The sequence below is a fragment of the Salmo trutta genome, chromosome 31 (genome assembly GCF_901001165.1).
Source record: "Salmo trutta chromosome 31, fSalTru1.1, whole genome shotgun sequence".
In the NCBI taxonomy this organism is placed as follows: Eukaryota; Metazoa; Chordata; class Actinopteri; order Salmoniformes; family Salmonidae; genus Salmo; species Salmo trutta.
The window spans coordinates 29771409-29783436 of record NC_042987.1 but is presented as its reverse complement, the minus strand read 5'-3'; the positions used below and the strand labels follow the sequence as shown (position 1 = coordinate 29783436).

Below are 12028 nucleotides of genomic sequence, written 5' to 3'. Positions count from 1 at the left end.
CTCAGTCTCTGGCCTTAGTCTCCCACTTAACCTGTCCACCCCCGCTGAATACCTCGGGCTGAAGCGTGTCGCTGTAGACCTCGGGCTGAAGTGCGTCTCTGGCTGCGCCGATTCCGGACTGTAGGGCGACTCTCGCTGCGCCGATTCCGGACTGTAGGGCGACTCTCGCTGCGCCGATTCCGGACTCTAGGGCGACTCTCGCTTCGTCGATTCCGGACTGTAGGGCGACTCTCTCGGCTCCGGACTGTAGGCCGTCTCTCTCGGTTCCAGACTGTAGGCCGTCTCTCTCGGTTCCGGACTGTAGGCCGTCTCTCTCGGTTCCGGACTGTAGGCCGTCTCTCTCGGTTCCGGACTGTAGGCCGTCTCACTCGGTTCTGGACTGTAGGCCGTCTCACTCGGTTCCGGACTGTAGGCCGTCTCACTCGGTTCCGGACTGTCGGCCGTCTCTCTACGGGGTACTGTTGCCGGAAGCTCTAGACGGGGCACTGTCGCCGGACACTCTGGACGGGGCACTGTCGCCGGACACTCTGGACGGGGCACTGTCGCCGGACACTCTGGATGAGGATTGCACACTGAAAGCCTGGTGCGTGGTGCTGGCTTTGGAAGTGCCAGACTGGAAACACGCACCTCAGGGCTAGTGCGAGGAGCAGGAGTAGGACAAGCTGGACTGGGCTGACGCACTGGAGGCCTGGTGCGTGGTGCTGGTAGTGGAGGTACCAGATTGGAGACACGCACCCCAAGGCTAGTGCGAGGAGCGGGAACAGGACATCCTGGACTAGGCTGACACACTGAAGGCCTGGTGCGTGGTGCTGGCTTTGGAGACACCAGACTGGATACACGCACCCCAGGGCTATTGCGAGGAGCGGGAACAGGATACACTGGGCCGTGAAGGTGCACTGGTGGTCTTGAGCGCAGTACTGGCACCACCCTTACTGGCTGGATGCCCGCTTCCCCCTTGCAAATGCGGGACGCTGGCACCGCGCACACCGGCCTGTGAATGCTCGGCCTCGACGCCGTGCGCATCACCCCATAGCACGGGGCCTGACCAGTAACATGCTGCCTCCGGTAAGCATGGGGAGTTGGCTTGGGGCTTAACCCTGGCCCAGCCAAACTACCCGTGTGCCCCCCCCAAAAAATTATTGGGGCTGCCTCTCAGGCTTCCATGCCAGTCGTGTTCCAATATAACAGTCCCGGTCCTCTCCAGCCTTCCTCCATGGTCCCTCTCCGGCTAAAATCTCCTCCCAAGTCCACGACCCACAATAACTCCTTTCTAGCTCCTTACCCCGCTGCTTGGTCCGTTGGTGGTGGGAAGTTCTGTAACGGTCGTTGTATATATTGGACCAAGGCGCAGCGGGTTGAGTGCTCATATTAACTTTTATTAGAACACTTACAAAACAAGAAAACGAACGAACGAACGAACGAACAGTATTGCAGGCTAACACAACAGTGCAAAAACAACTTCCCACAAAACCCATTACAAAAACACCTCTCTATATAGGACCTTCAATCAGAGGCAACGAGGAACAACTATAATAACAAATAACCCCTTTACTGGTCAGGACGTGACACACAGATCAGTTACTGTTGAGTAATGCAACACCGACAGAACCCCCAGTCAGTCATGAGTGGTTCAGAACTCTGACTCGGTGACACCCTGATCCACTGGTCGCCGCCTAGGGGCTCACAGTCATCTTCTCAGGAATGTTGTTCATAATGGGAACAATTTAAGTAGGAGGGGAGGAGATGTGGCGTATTGGGGGTGTGCCGCAGAACATCATGGGGGTCTCCCGGCTCATCGTTATTGAATTGTTATAAAGATGTGGTTATGAAACCCACGAGACATAACAGTTATGTACTGTTTCCCTTCCCCCAAGGGAATGCGTTTGTCTGCATCTACCCGCACATACTGTACCATCAAGTTTATTACATATTAATCCATATTAACAGTAAATAATATACAAGAAAATAATTAATCAAATCATTTCCCATTATACGCACGCACGCACGCACGCACGCACACACACACACACACACACACACACACACACACACACACACACACATACACATACACATACACACAAACACACACACGTCACTCCGTGGGCCTACAAAAGGGCCCATCCCTGCCCTAGTCAGTAGACATTAGGTGGCTGTCTTGGGCGTGGGAAGGCTGCACCTGTGAGGCCCCCAAACTGTGTTGTAAGGTCAATCACACAGGAAGTGAAAGAGGATCGGCAATGTCATGCCCCTGCTTGTCAATTGAATTGAGTTCTAATTGTTTCATTGGCAGATGTAGGAGTGCCTGGGTCCTCCCTATCATTTGGATCTGCGGTTAGTGATACCTCCTCACTGTCACCACTATCCTTGAAAGTAAGATTTCAATTCGCTCAACACTCTCCCCCTATATGTAAATAGTAGGCTAAGTACTGACTACTCTCACTAACTTCTGTCTTGTGCATGCCTATGCCTACCAGCAGGAAGATGATGTGTCTATGCAGCCTTTACCGACTATGGTGTCTCCTGAAAAGAAAATAAACAAGCGAGTCAGCCCATCTCCCAGAGGTGAAACGTCTCTTTGATGTACATGTCACAATATGGTGGATATCTTCAAAAAAATAATTGAAAGTGTCTGTTTAGTTGTATCATAGTTCACCCCTGTATTAACCAGGTGGCTCCCGAGTGGCGCAGCGGTCTAAGGCACTGCATCTCAGTGCCTTACTTATTCTCTTACTCTTTTCCCACCAGCCAAGCGACCCGCCCACCCAAACCAGAGGGTGTCCATTCAGCCCAAACTTCCCCCCTCTGTCCTCCTCACCCAACCCTTGGCCCCTCCTCTCAAAACCAGGACCATTGTCATCCAGCCCGTTAGCCTGCAGACTGTGGTCTCAGTGATCAAGGATCCACCGCATGCTACTGCACCCTCTACTGGTGAGATTCTGAACTTTCATACTTTAACTTTACTCTTGTGTTATCTTACAATGAAATAGTATTTAGTATGTCTACTATTATTTGGAGGGGTTTGAATAGTGTTCTGCACAGTCTTTTTTGTGATGAATGCCCCTTTATATTAGTGGGTCTTATCACTGAAGTAATTCAGGTTCTATGGCTTCCTGGGGGGGGGGGGGGCTATGGATCTGTCTCCGTTAGTACTATGTTAGTCACATGCAATATCTCAGACCCCACTGGCCTGATTTTGACGAAACTTGGGTGAATGATGCGTCTTGCTATAGTAATCATCTGGAATTGCTAACTTTGAACAAGCATATCTCTTGCCCCGTTTGAGCTACCATCATGTAACTTTGCACATATATGCATTTTTTCATGACAGAAAGGTTTCCCATAAGGACCTATAAACTCTGCCGCAAATGAGATTTTGCATCATTTGTAGGGGTTGACGGGTTTACTGTTGCCTTGTTACAGTACATAATGGTATTTGTAAGGTAATGAAAAGCTGAAACAACATTCTGTGAACAAAATGAAAAATAGTATGTGTATTTGTAACTCCTATGACTGCACCTGTTGTTATTGACCACAAGGTGTCCTCAAAACAGTGTCTGCTGTGCAAAGAAAGCTACTGGCTTCTCCTCAAATGTAACCTAACGTAGCAGCAAAATAAAAGCCTGAAACTAGATCCCCTACATACAAGAACAAAAAAAAAACATTGGGGGAGGTTATCTTCTGCACTGTTCAACCAATCCAGTAAAGTTTTGCCTTTTTAACATCCAAAAGCGGAAGTTATGTCACAGGCTCTCTTTCCATTTCCTCTGAATTCAGAACATCCGGTTGTTGGGGACTCAGCAGAGACTACATCAAATGTAACACAATGTCCAGTGTTTGACCAGTGCAAACCATGCAGGATCCTTGAGGACAGACTTTAAAAACCACTGTAGAAATATTGTTGTTTTAAAACGTATATTTCATGAACGTCAGCACAGAGCACACTCATATCAACTACACCCGTCATAACCTCTAATTTATATACCAATGATCAAACAGATACAGCACATCCATCTGAGGCTGCGTTTACACAGGCAACCCAATTCTGATATTTTTTCAACTAATTGGTCTTTTGACCAACCAGATCTGCTCTTTTGTCTATAATTCTCTCTGAGTTCTCTCTGAGGCAGCAGGGTCATGGCCCATTAGTAGCCAGACTAAAAGCCTTTAACCTCAGTAGGATCTTAGGTCTACTTGTATTATTACAGTGTAATTAGCATGGGAGTGTTTTCCTCTGTAGGCCCCTAATACACTCCATTAGACTTCAGTAGGCCCAGGGCTGTGAAGGTGACTGGCAGGGCTTTGAAGGTGACTGGCAGGGCTTTGAAGGTGACTGGCAGGGCTTTGAAGGGGACTGGCAGGGCTTTGAAGGTGACTGTGGCAGGGCTTTGAAGGTGACTGTGGCAGGGCTTTGAAGGTGACTGGCAGGTTTGAAGGTGACTGTGGCAGGGCTTTGAAGGTGACTGTGACAGGGCTTTATATGTTTGATAATGGATCCTTGGAGGACTGCTGAAGGTGTCTGAGGGAGGGACAGGCTCTCAGCACTAAACAAGAGTCTGACTCTGGATCTGTTGTGTTGATGAGTTTATGGGGGGTCAGTATCGCATACAGGTCATTTGACATCCTTAGTGATCGCGGATGAGAAAAAAAGACTACAGTCTGGATTAGAAAGAAAGCAAATTCTATCTGAACCCAGGACTGATCAGTGAGATGAACATTGTGAAGAGCTATTGTACATGTTCATCAGCTACTCTGACTGTATTCAATAAGTTATGTTACAGTGATGTACACTGACTGTATTCAATACGTTATGTTACAGTGATGTACACTGACTGTATTCAATACGTTATGTTACAGTGATGTACACTGACTGTATTCAATAAGTTATGTTACAGTGATGTACACTGACTGTATTCAATACGTTATGTTACAGTGATGTACACTGACTGTATTCAATAAGTTATGTTACAGTGATGTACACTGACTGTATTCAATAAGTTATGTTACAGTGATGTACACTGACTGTATTCAATAACTTATGTTACAGTGATGTACACTGACTGTATTCAATACGTTATGTTACAGTGATGTACACTGACTGTATTCAATAAGTTATGTTACAGTGATGTACACTGACTGTATTCAATAAGTTATGTTACAGTGATGTACACTGACTGTATTCAATAAGTTATGTTACAGTGATGTACACTGACTGTATTCAATACGTTATGTTACAGTGATGTACACTGACTGTATTCAATAAGTTATGTTACAGTGATGTACACTGACTGTATTCAATAAGTTATGTTACAGTGATGTACACTGACTGTATTCAATAAGTTATGTTACAGTGATGTACACTGACTGTATTCAATAAGTTATGTTACAGTAATGTACACTGACTGTATTCAATAAGTTATGTTACAGTGATGTACACTGACTGTATTCAATAAGTTATGTTACAGTGATGTACACTGACTGTATTCAATTAGTTATGTTACAGTGATGTACACTGACTGTATTCAATAAGTTATGTTACAGTGATGTACACTGACTGTATTCAATAAGTTATGTTACAGTGATGTACACTGACTGTATTCAATAAGTTATGTTACAGTAATGTACACTGACTGTATTCAATTAGTTATGTTACAGTGATGTACACTGACTGTATTCAATACGTTATGTTACAGTGATGTACACTGACTGTATTCAATTAGTTATGTTACAATGATGTACACTGACTGTATTCAATAAGTTATGTTACAGTGATGTACACTGAGTGAAGGAGACCCCAGAGGGACGTAGGATGATCTCAGACCTGGATGTGCTTTAGCCAACTCTTCTGACTCTGTTATGCCTTGAGTTATTCAGAGATGGCTAACATCCAGGTTTAGGACAAGGCTAAAACAGACAGACCTCTTTCTTAACTGTATCTGGTATTTGTCAGCAGCAGTTCCTACGATGCATCTCCAGCCGAGACTGTTGATTGGACCCCAGATCGCTTCCCCAGCCCCTCCCCTCCTCGCTGTCACCAACCAGGTGTTCACCATGCCAATTGTACCCCATCATGTTACCATGGGGACCACTTCTGTTTCTGGCCCCACCCATCCCATGGCAATGACCTATCACAACACAGCTGTGGATACTGAGGTATGTTTGAAATGCATCTGACCTCTGTACAGCACTGTACATGTCTGCTTTCTCTCTTGACCTTTTTGGAGAGGAGCCTTCAGCATTGTGTTCTGTCTTATTCCATGATTTATTCCCTCAGATTAAAGGCACCCAGTGTGGAAACATCTAGCCTAAAGTAACATCTTACCCCAGTCTTCATAGGTGCTCAATCTCACAAAAATAGAGGACAAGCTGGGGTCTGCCCAGTGTCCATCCAGACATCTGGAGAAAGGTGGGAGGAGTGGAGGTGGTTGGTAGTTAGGAGGGCAAGGCCGCTTTAAAACCAATAGGCCCTGAGGGTTGTCAGACATTGAGCTCCTGGCTTTTTACTGTGGTAACACTTTCCTGGGGGAGTATGTCTCACGGATGGAACATTTAGGGGGTAGAGTTGTGGGGTTGGTCCTTATGTGTGTGCTAAGTTAAATATTTATAAGATTTACGTTTGGCAGCTTATAATATGTGTTGAGAAGAGAAGTTATTGTTATAACAAAAGGCTGCCTGGATCTTTAATTTAAAGATCATTGTTTCCTTCGGTCTTAAAATATAGTGCCTATGCCAAATGTATTCACCTCCTTGACATGTTTCTATGTTGTTGCACTACAACCTGTAATTTAAATGGATTTTTATTTGGATTTCATGTAATGGACATACACAAAATAGTCCAAATTGATGAAGTGAAATGAAAAAATATAACTTGTTTAAAGAAATTCAACAAAAAAGAAATACGGAAAAGTGGTGCGTGCATATGTATTCGCCCCATTTGCTGTGAAGCCCCTAAATAACATCTGGTGCAAACAATTACCTTCAGAAGTCACACAATTAGTTAAAATAAAGTCCACCTGTGTGCAATCTAAGTGTCACATGATCTCAGTATATATACACCTGTTCTGAAAGGCCCCAGAGTCTGCAACACCACTAAGCAAGGGGCACCACCAAGCAAGCAGCACCATGAAGACCAAGGCGCTCTCCAAACAGGTCAGGGACAAAGTTGTGGAGAAGTACAGATCAGGGTTGGGTTATAAAAAAATATCAGAAACTTTGAACATCCCACGGAGCACCATTAAATCCATTATAAAAAAATGGAAAGAATATGGCACCACAACAAACCTGCCAAGAGAGGGCCGCAAAACTCACGGACCAGGCAAGGAGGGCATTAATCAGAGAGGCAACAAAGAGACCACAGATAACCCTGAAGGAGCTGCATAGCTCCACAGCGGAGATTGGAGTATCTGTCCATAGGACCACTTTAAGCTGTACACTCCACAGAGCTGGGCTTTACAGAAGAATGGCCAGAAAAAAATAAGCAAACGTGTTTGGTGTTCGCCAAAAGGCATGTGGGAGACTCCCAAAACATATGGAAGAAGGTACTCTGGTCAGATGAGACTGAAATGTAGCTTTTTGGCCATCATATAAGAATTTGTTCTTAACTGACTTGCCTAGTTAAATAAAGGTGGGGGGTGAATAGTTATGCATGCTCAGATCTTTAGTTTTTTGTCTTATTTCTTGTTTGTTTCACAATAAAACATATTTTGCATCTTCAAAGTGGTAGGCATGTTGTGAAAATTAAGTGATACTAACCCCCTAAAATCAATTTTAATTCCAGGTTGTAAGGCAACAAAATAGGAAAAATGCCAATGTCAATATGACAGTGCTATTTTCAGACCGCATCATGACCTTGGCTGAACTCTTAGACAACCTCAGAAAATGTTATTACTTTAGTCTCTAATTAATTACAGTGAAATGTGTTTTTTCCGCCTCGATATGCAAGAGCTATACACTAAAAACAAATGGTTCTATATAGAGCCAAATAAGGGTTCTTTGGCTCATAACGATATAACCCATTTTTGAAGGTTCTATAAAGAACCATGCTCATACGGTTCTAAATGGAACCTTTATGGTGCTATTAAGAACCCTTTCCTAAGGTTCTATAAATAACTATTAAAATAAATGTTCTATATAGCACCAAAAAGGGTTTGAAGGGTTCTTTATAGAACCTTTATGGAGAATGGTTCTATTAGGAACCTTTTATCAATGTCAAAGGTTCTACAAGGAATCTTTTGAAGAACTATACAGGGTTATTTTTTTCTGGTCAGATATATTATATGGTTAAAATGCCATAGGTGTTAGTTGACAAATTGAATCAAGTGTGCTAGCTCTCTCTACACAAGACAGCTCTCAATTGACAAGATACCATCACTGGCCATAAGTAAGTAACCTTGCGAGGTGCGAGAAGGAATGAGTCCTGTTTCTGTACCGTGAGACAACTTGATGTAGACAGGACGCTTGTCTATCGCAGAGCCATACCCCAATGTTGAAAGCTAAGCGGAGATGTACCAGGTCTCATTTTTACAGTCTTTGGTATGACTCAGCCAAGGATGGAACTCCTAACCTTCCAATCTCAGGGCAGACATTCTAACCACAAGGCCACTGTGGTTAGAATGTGATGGCATAACACAACAGATTAGATTAGATAAACTGTAATGGCAATCTCACAGTCAATCTCACAGTCAATCTCACAGGCAATCTCACAGTCAATCTCACAGGCAATCTCACAGTCAATCTCACAGGCAATCTCACAGTCAATCTCACAGGCAATCTCACAGTCAATCTCACAGTCAATCTCACAGTCAATCTCACAGTCAATCTCACAGTCAATCTCACAGTCAATCTCACAGTCAATCTCACAGTTGCACAAAAAGAGCTGTGAGCAAACCACCCCCTAAAATATTCTGTTTGATTCCAGACCTTCTTTGAGTCTCTGTGTTAGAAGCATTAGCCATCTCCAAAGCTTCATTGCTGTGTGATGGCAAGAATTTAGTGCTGGGAACCTTCTTTGAAAGATAAGCATTTTGTTGTGTCATGGCTTGTCACCTTTCTAGAAGACAAGGATGGCTTGTGTGTGGGTGTGCCTGTGTGTGCATCCGCGTATGTGAGGAAGTTGTTTGTTTACGATGACGGACCAACCATCAGATCAGGGAGAAGAGGTCATAGTCTTCCTCGTCTAGTCCCAGGGGACTCATGTCTGGCTGGTAATGAATTATGTTTGACCTTTAACCCCCATGGGAACCTTAGCAGGGCATAGTGTCTGAATGGGTGTTTTGAAAGTCCTATCTGTCTGTTCCCAAGGGCGGAGGAGGCCCATAGGATGATGGGTGATTTATCTTTCTGTTAAACCAAAGAGGAGATAAAACAATCGTGGACACCACTGGTAAAACATGACAGTGGCTTCTGGATTTGCCTCGTACCTAATAACACCCCTTAGCACTGATATATTCACAGCCTATCACAGACTTTCACAGCCCTTTTCTGTTACTTATCCTATCACACATGACCGCATGGCATGGTTTTAGAGCTTTTCAGTAATCTATTTTAGCCTCATAAATACCACTGATTACCCCTGATTGCCAGATCAGGCAGCTTGCGATGCTAAATCTATGTAGGACCAATGTAGTTTTACTACTCTCAATTCCGGTGGACTCGTACCAATCATTTGTTTCTTACTGGTAACAGCTACTGAACGGTGATTATTTTGAAGAACTCCATTATGCAGTCTGACTGTATGTCGAGCAGGTTGACGTTTAGTGTCATGAGTCTTGTCCTGGAGGAAGAATTGAGCGATTTCCCTATAGATACAGTTGAAGTCGGAAGTTTACATACACTTAGGTTGGAGTCATTAAAACGAGTTTTTCAACCACTCCACAAATTTCTTGTTAACAAACTATAGTTTTGGCAAGTCGGTTAGGATATCTACTTTGTGCATGACACAAGTAATTTTTCCAACAATTGTTTACAGACAGATTATTTCACTTATAATTCACTGTATCACAATTCCAGTGGGTCAGAAGTTTACATACACTAAATTGACTGTGCCTTTAAACAGCTTTGAAAATTCCATAGAAGTTTCTGATAGGCTAATTGACATCATCTGAGTCAATTGGAGGTGTAGCTGTGGATGTATTTCAAGGCCTACCTTCAAACTCAGTGCCTCTTTGCTAAACATCATGGGAAAATCAAAAGAAATCAGCAAAGACCTCAGAAAAAAATGGGAAACCTCCACAAGTCTGGTTAATCCTTGGGAGCAATTTCAAATGCCTGAAGGTACCACGTTCATCTGCACAAACAATAGTACGCAAGTATAAACACCATGGGACCACGCAGCCGTCATACCACTCAGGAAGGAGACGCGTTCTTTGGTGCGAGAAGTGCAAATCAATCCCAGAACAACAGCAAAGGTCTTCGTGAAGATGCTGGAGGAAACCGGTACAAAAGTATCTGTATCCACAGTAAAACGAATCCTATATCAACATAACCTGAAAGGCCGCTGAGCAAGGAAGAAGCCACTGCTCCAAAACTGCCATTAAAAAGCCAGACTACGGTTTGCAACTGCACATGGGGACAAAGATCGTACTTTACTCTGGTCTGATGAAACAAAAAAATAACTGTTTGGCCATAATGACCGTCGTTATGTTTGGAGGAAAAAGGGGGAGGCTTGCAAGCCGAAGAACACCATCCCAACTGTGAAGCACGGGGGTGGCAGCATCATGTTGTGGGGGTGCTTTGTTGAAGGAGGAACTGGTGCACTTCACAAAATAGATGGCATCATGAGGCAGGAAAATTATGTGGATATATTGAAGCAACATCTCAAGACATCAGTCAGGAAGTTAAAGCTTGGTCACAAATGGGTCTTCCAAATGGACAATGACCCCAAGAAAACTTCCAAAGTTGTGGCAAGATGGGTTAAGGACAACAAAGTCAAGGTATTGGAGTGGCCATCACAAAGCCCTGACATCAATCCTATAGAAAATCTCTGGGCAGAACTGAAAAAGCGTGTGCGAGCAAGGAGGCCTACAAACCTGACTCAGTTACACCAGCTTTGTCAGAAGGAATGGGCCAAAATTCCCCCAAACTTATTGTGGCAAGCTTGTGGAAGGCTACCCAAAACGTTTGACCCAAGTTAAACAATTTAAAGGCAATGCTACCAAATACTAATTGAGTGTATGTAAACTTCTGACCCACTGGGAATGTGATGAAAGAAATAAAAGCTGAAATAAATCATTCTCTCTACTATTATTCTGACATTTCACATTCTTAAAATAAAGTGGTGATCCTAACTGACCTAAGACAGGGAATATTTACTAGGATTAAATGTCAGGAATTGTGAAAAACTGAGTTTAAATGTATTTTTTGCTAGGGGTATGTAAACTTCCAACTTCAACTGTATATACCAGCTACAACGTCAAAATTGTCTATCTTGTAAAAATATTTAATTTAAGATTACGGTTAGGCATTAGATTTAGCAGTGTGGTTAAGGTTAGGGTTAAAATCAGATGTTATGATTTTGTGGCTATGCTAGCTAGTGACCACTTTACAGACCTGCCTCCAGAACAAGATTCATTATGAAAAATGCTAACCTCTGGATATGAGCGTCTGCTAACTTACCAAAATGTAAATGTAATTGTCTAGTGTCTATTGGATGTTTTCCATGAAATACCTCAGCAGATCTTACACATCAAACCTGTGACATCACCTCTCACTGACAGAATCCATGTTCCCTGTTGTGATGTACTGTAGTGGTATCACTGGCTTAGCTGCACCGAAAAACAAACAGACAAGTACAGTAGGAATAGATAGATCATTTGTATGGCTCATGGGGGTGGAGAAGGCTTGAGAACCTTTGTTGGATTTGGAATATAATTCACTGTCTTGAAGAAATACAGTTTACAGTGCATTCGGAAAGTATTCAGACCCCTTGACTTTTTCTACATTTTGTTACGTTACAGCATTATTCTAAAATGGATTAAATCTCCCTCATCAATCTACACACAATACCCCATAATGACAAAGCAAAAACAGG

General features: G+C 43.5%; 1 protein-coding gene across 7 annotated transcripts in view; it reads left to right on the top strand.

Moving 5' to 3' along the window:
* LOC115169904 (cyclic AMP-dependent transcription factor ATF-6 alpha) overlaps positions 1–12028 on the top strand; it is a 56272-nt gene that overhangs the window by 4687 nt on the left and 39557 nt on the right. For 4 of the 7 annotated variants that reach the window (XM_029726007.1, XM_029726008.1, XM_029726012.1 and 1 more), the window contains exons 4-7: positions 2294–2373; positions 2478–2565; positions 2749–2931; positions 5954–6153. In XM_029726007.1, the coding sequence (XP_029581867.1) occupies positions 2294–2373; positions 2478–2565; positions 2749–2931; positions 5954–6153 (551 nt within the window). The remainder of the gene's footprint in view (positions 1–2293; positions 2374–2477; positions 2566–2748; positions 2932–5953; positions 6154–12028) is intronic. The other 3 variants (XM_029726009.1, XM_029726011.1, XM_029726010.1) reach the window with 3 other exon arrangements.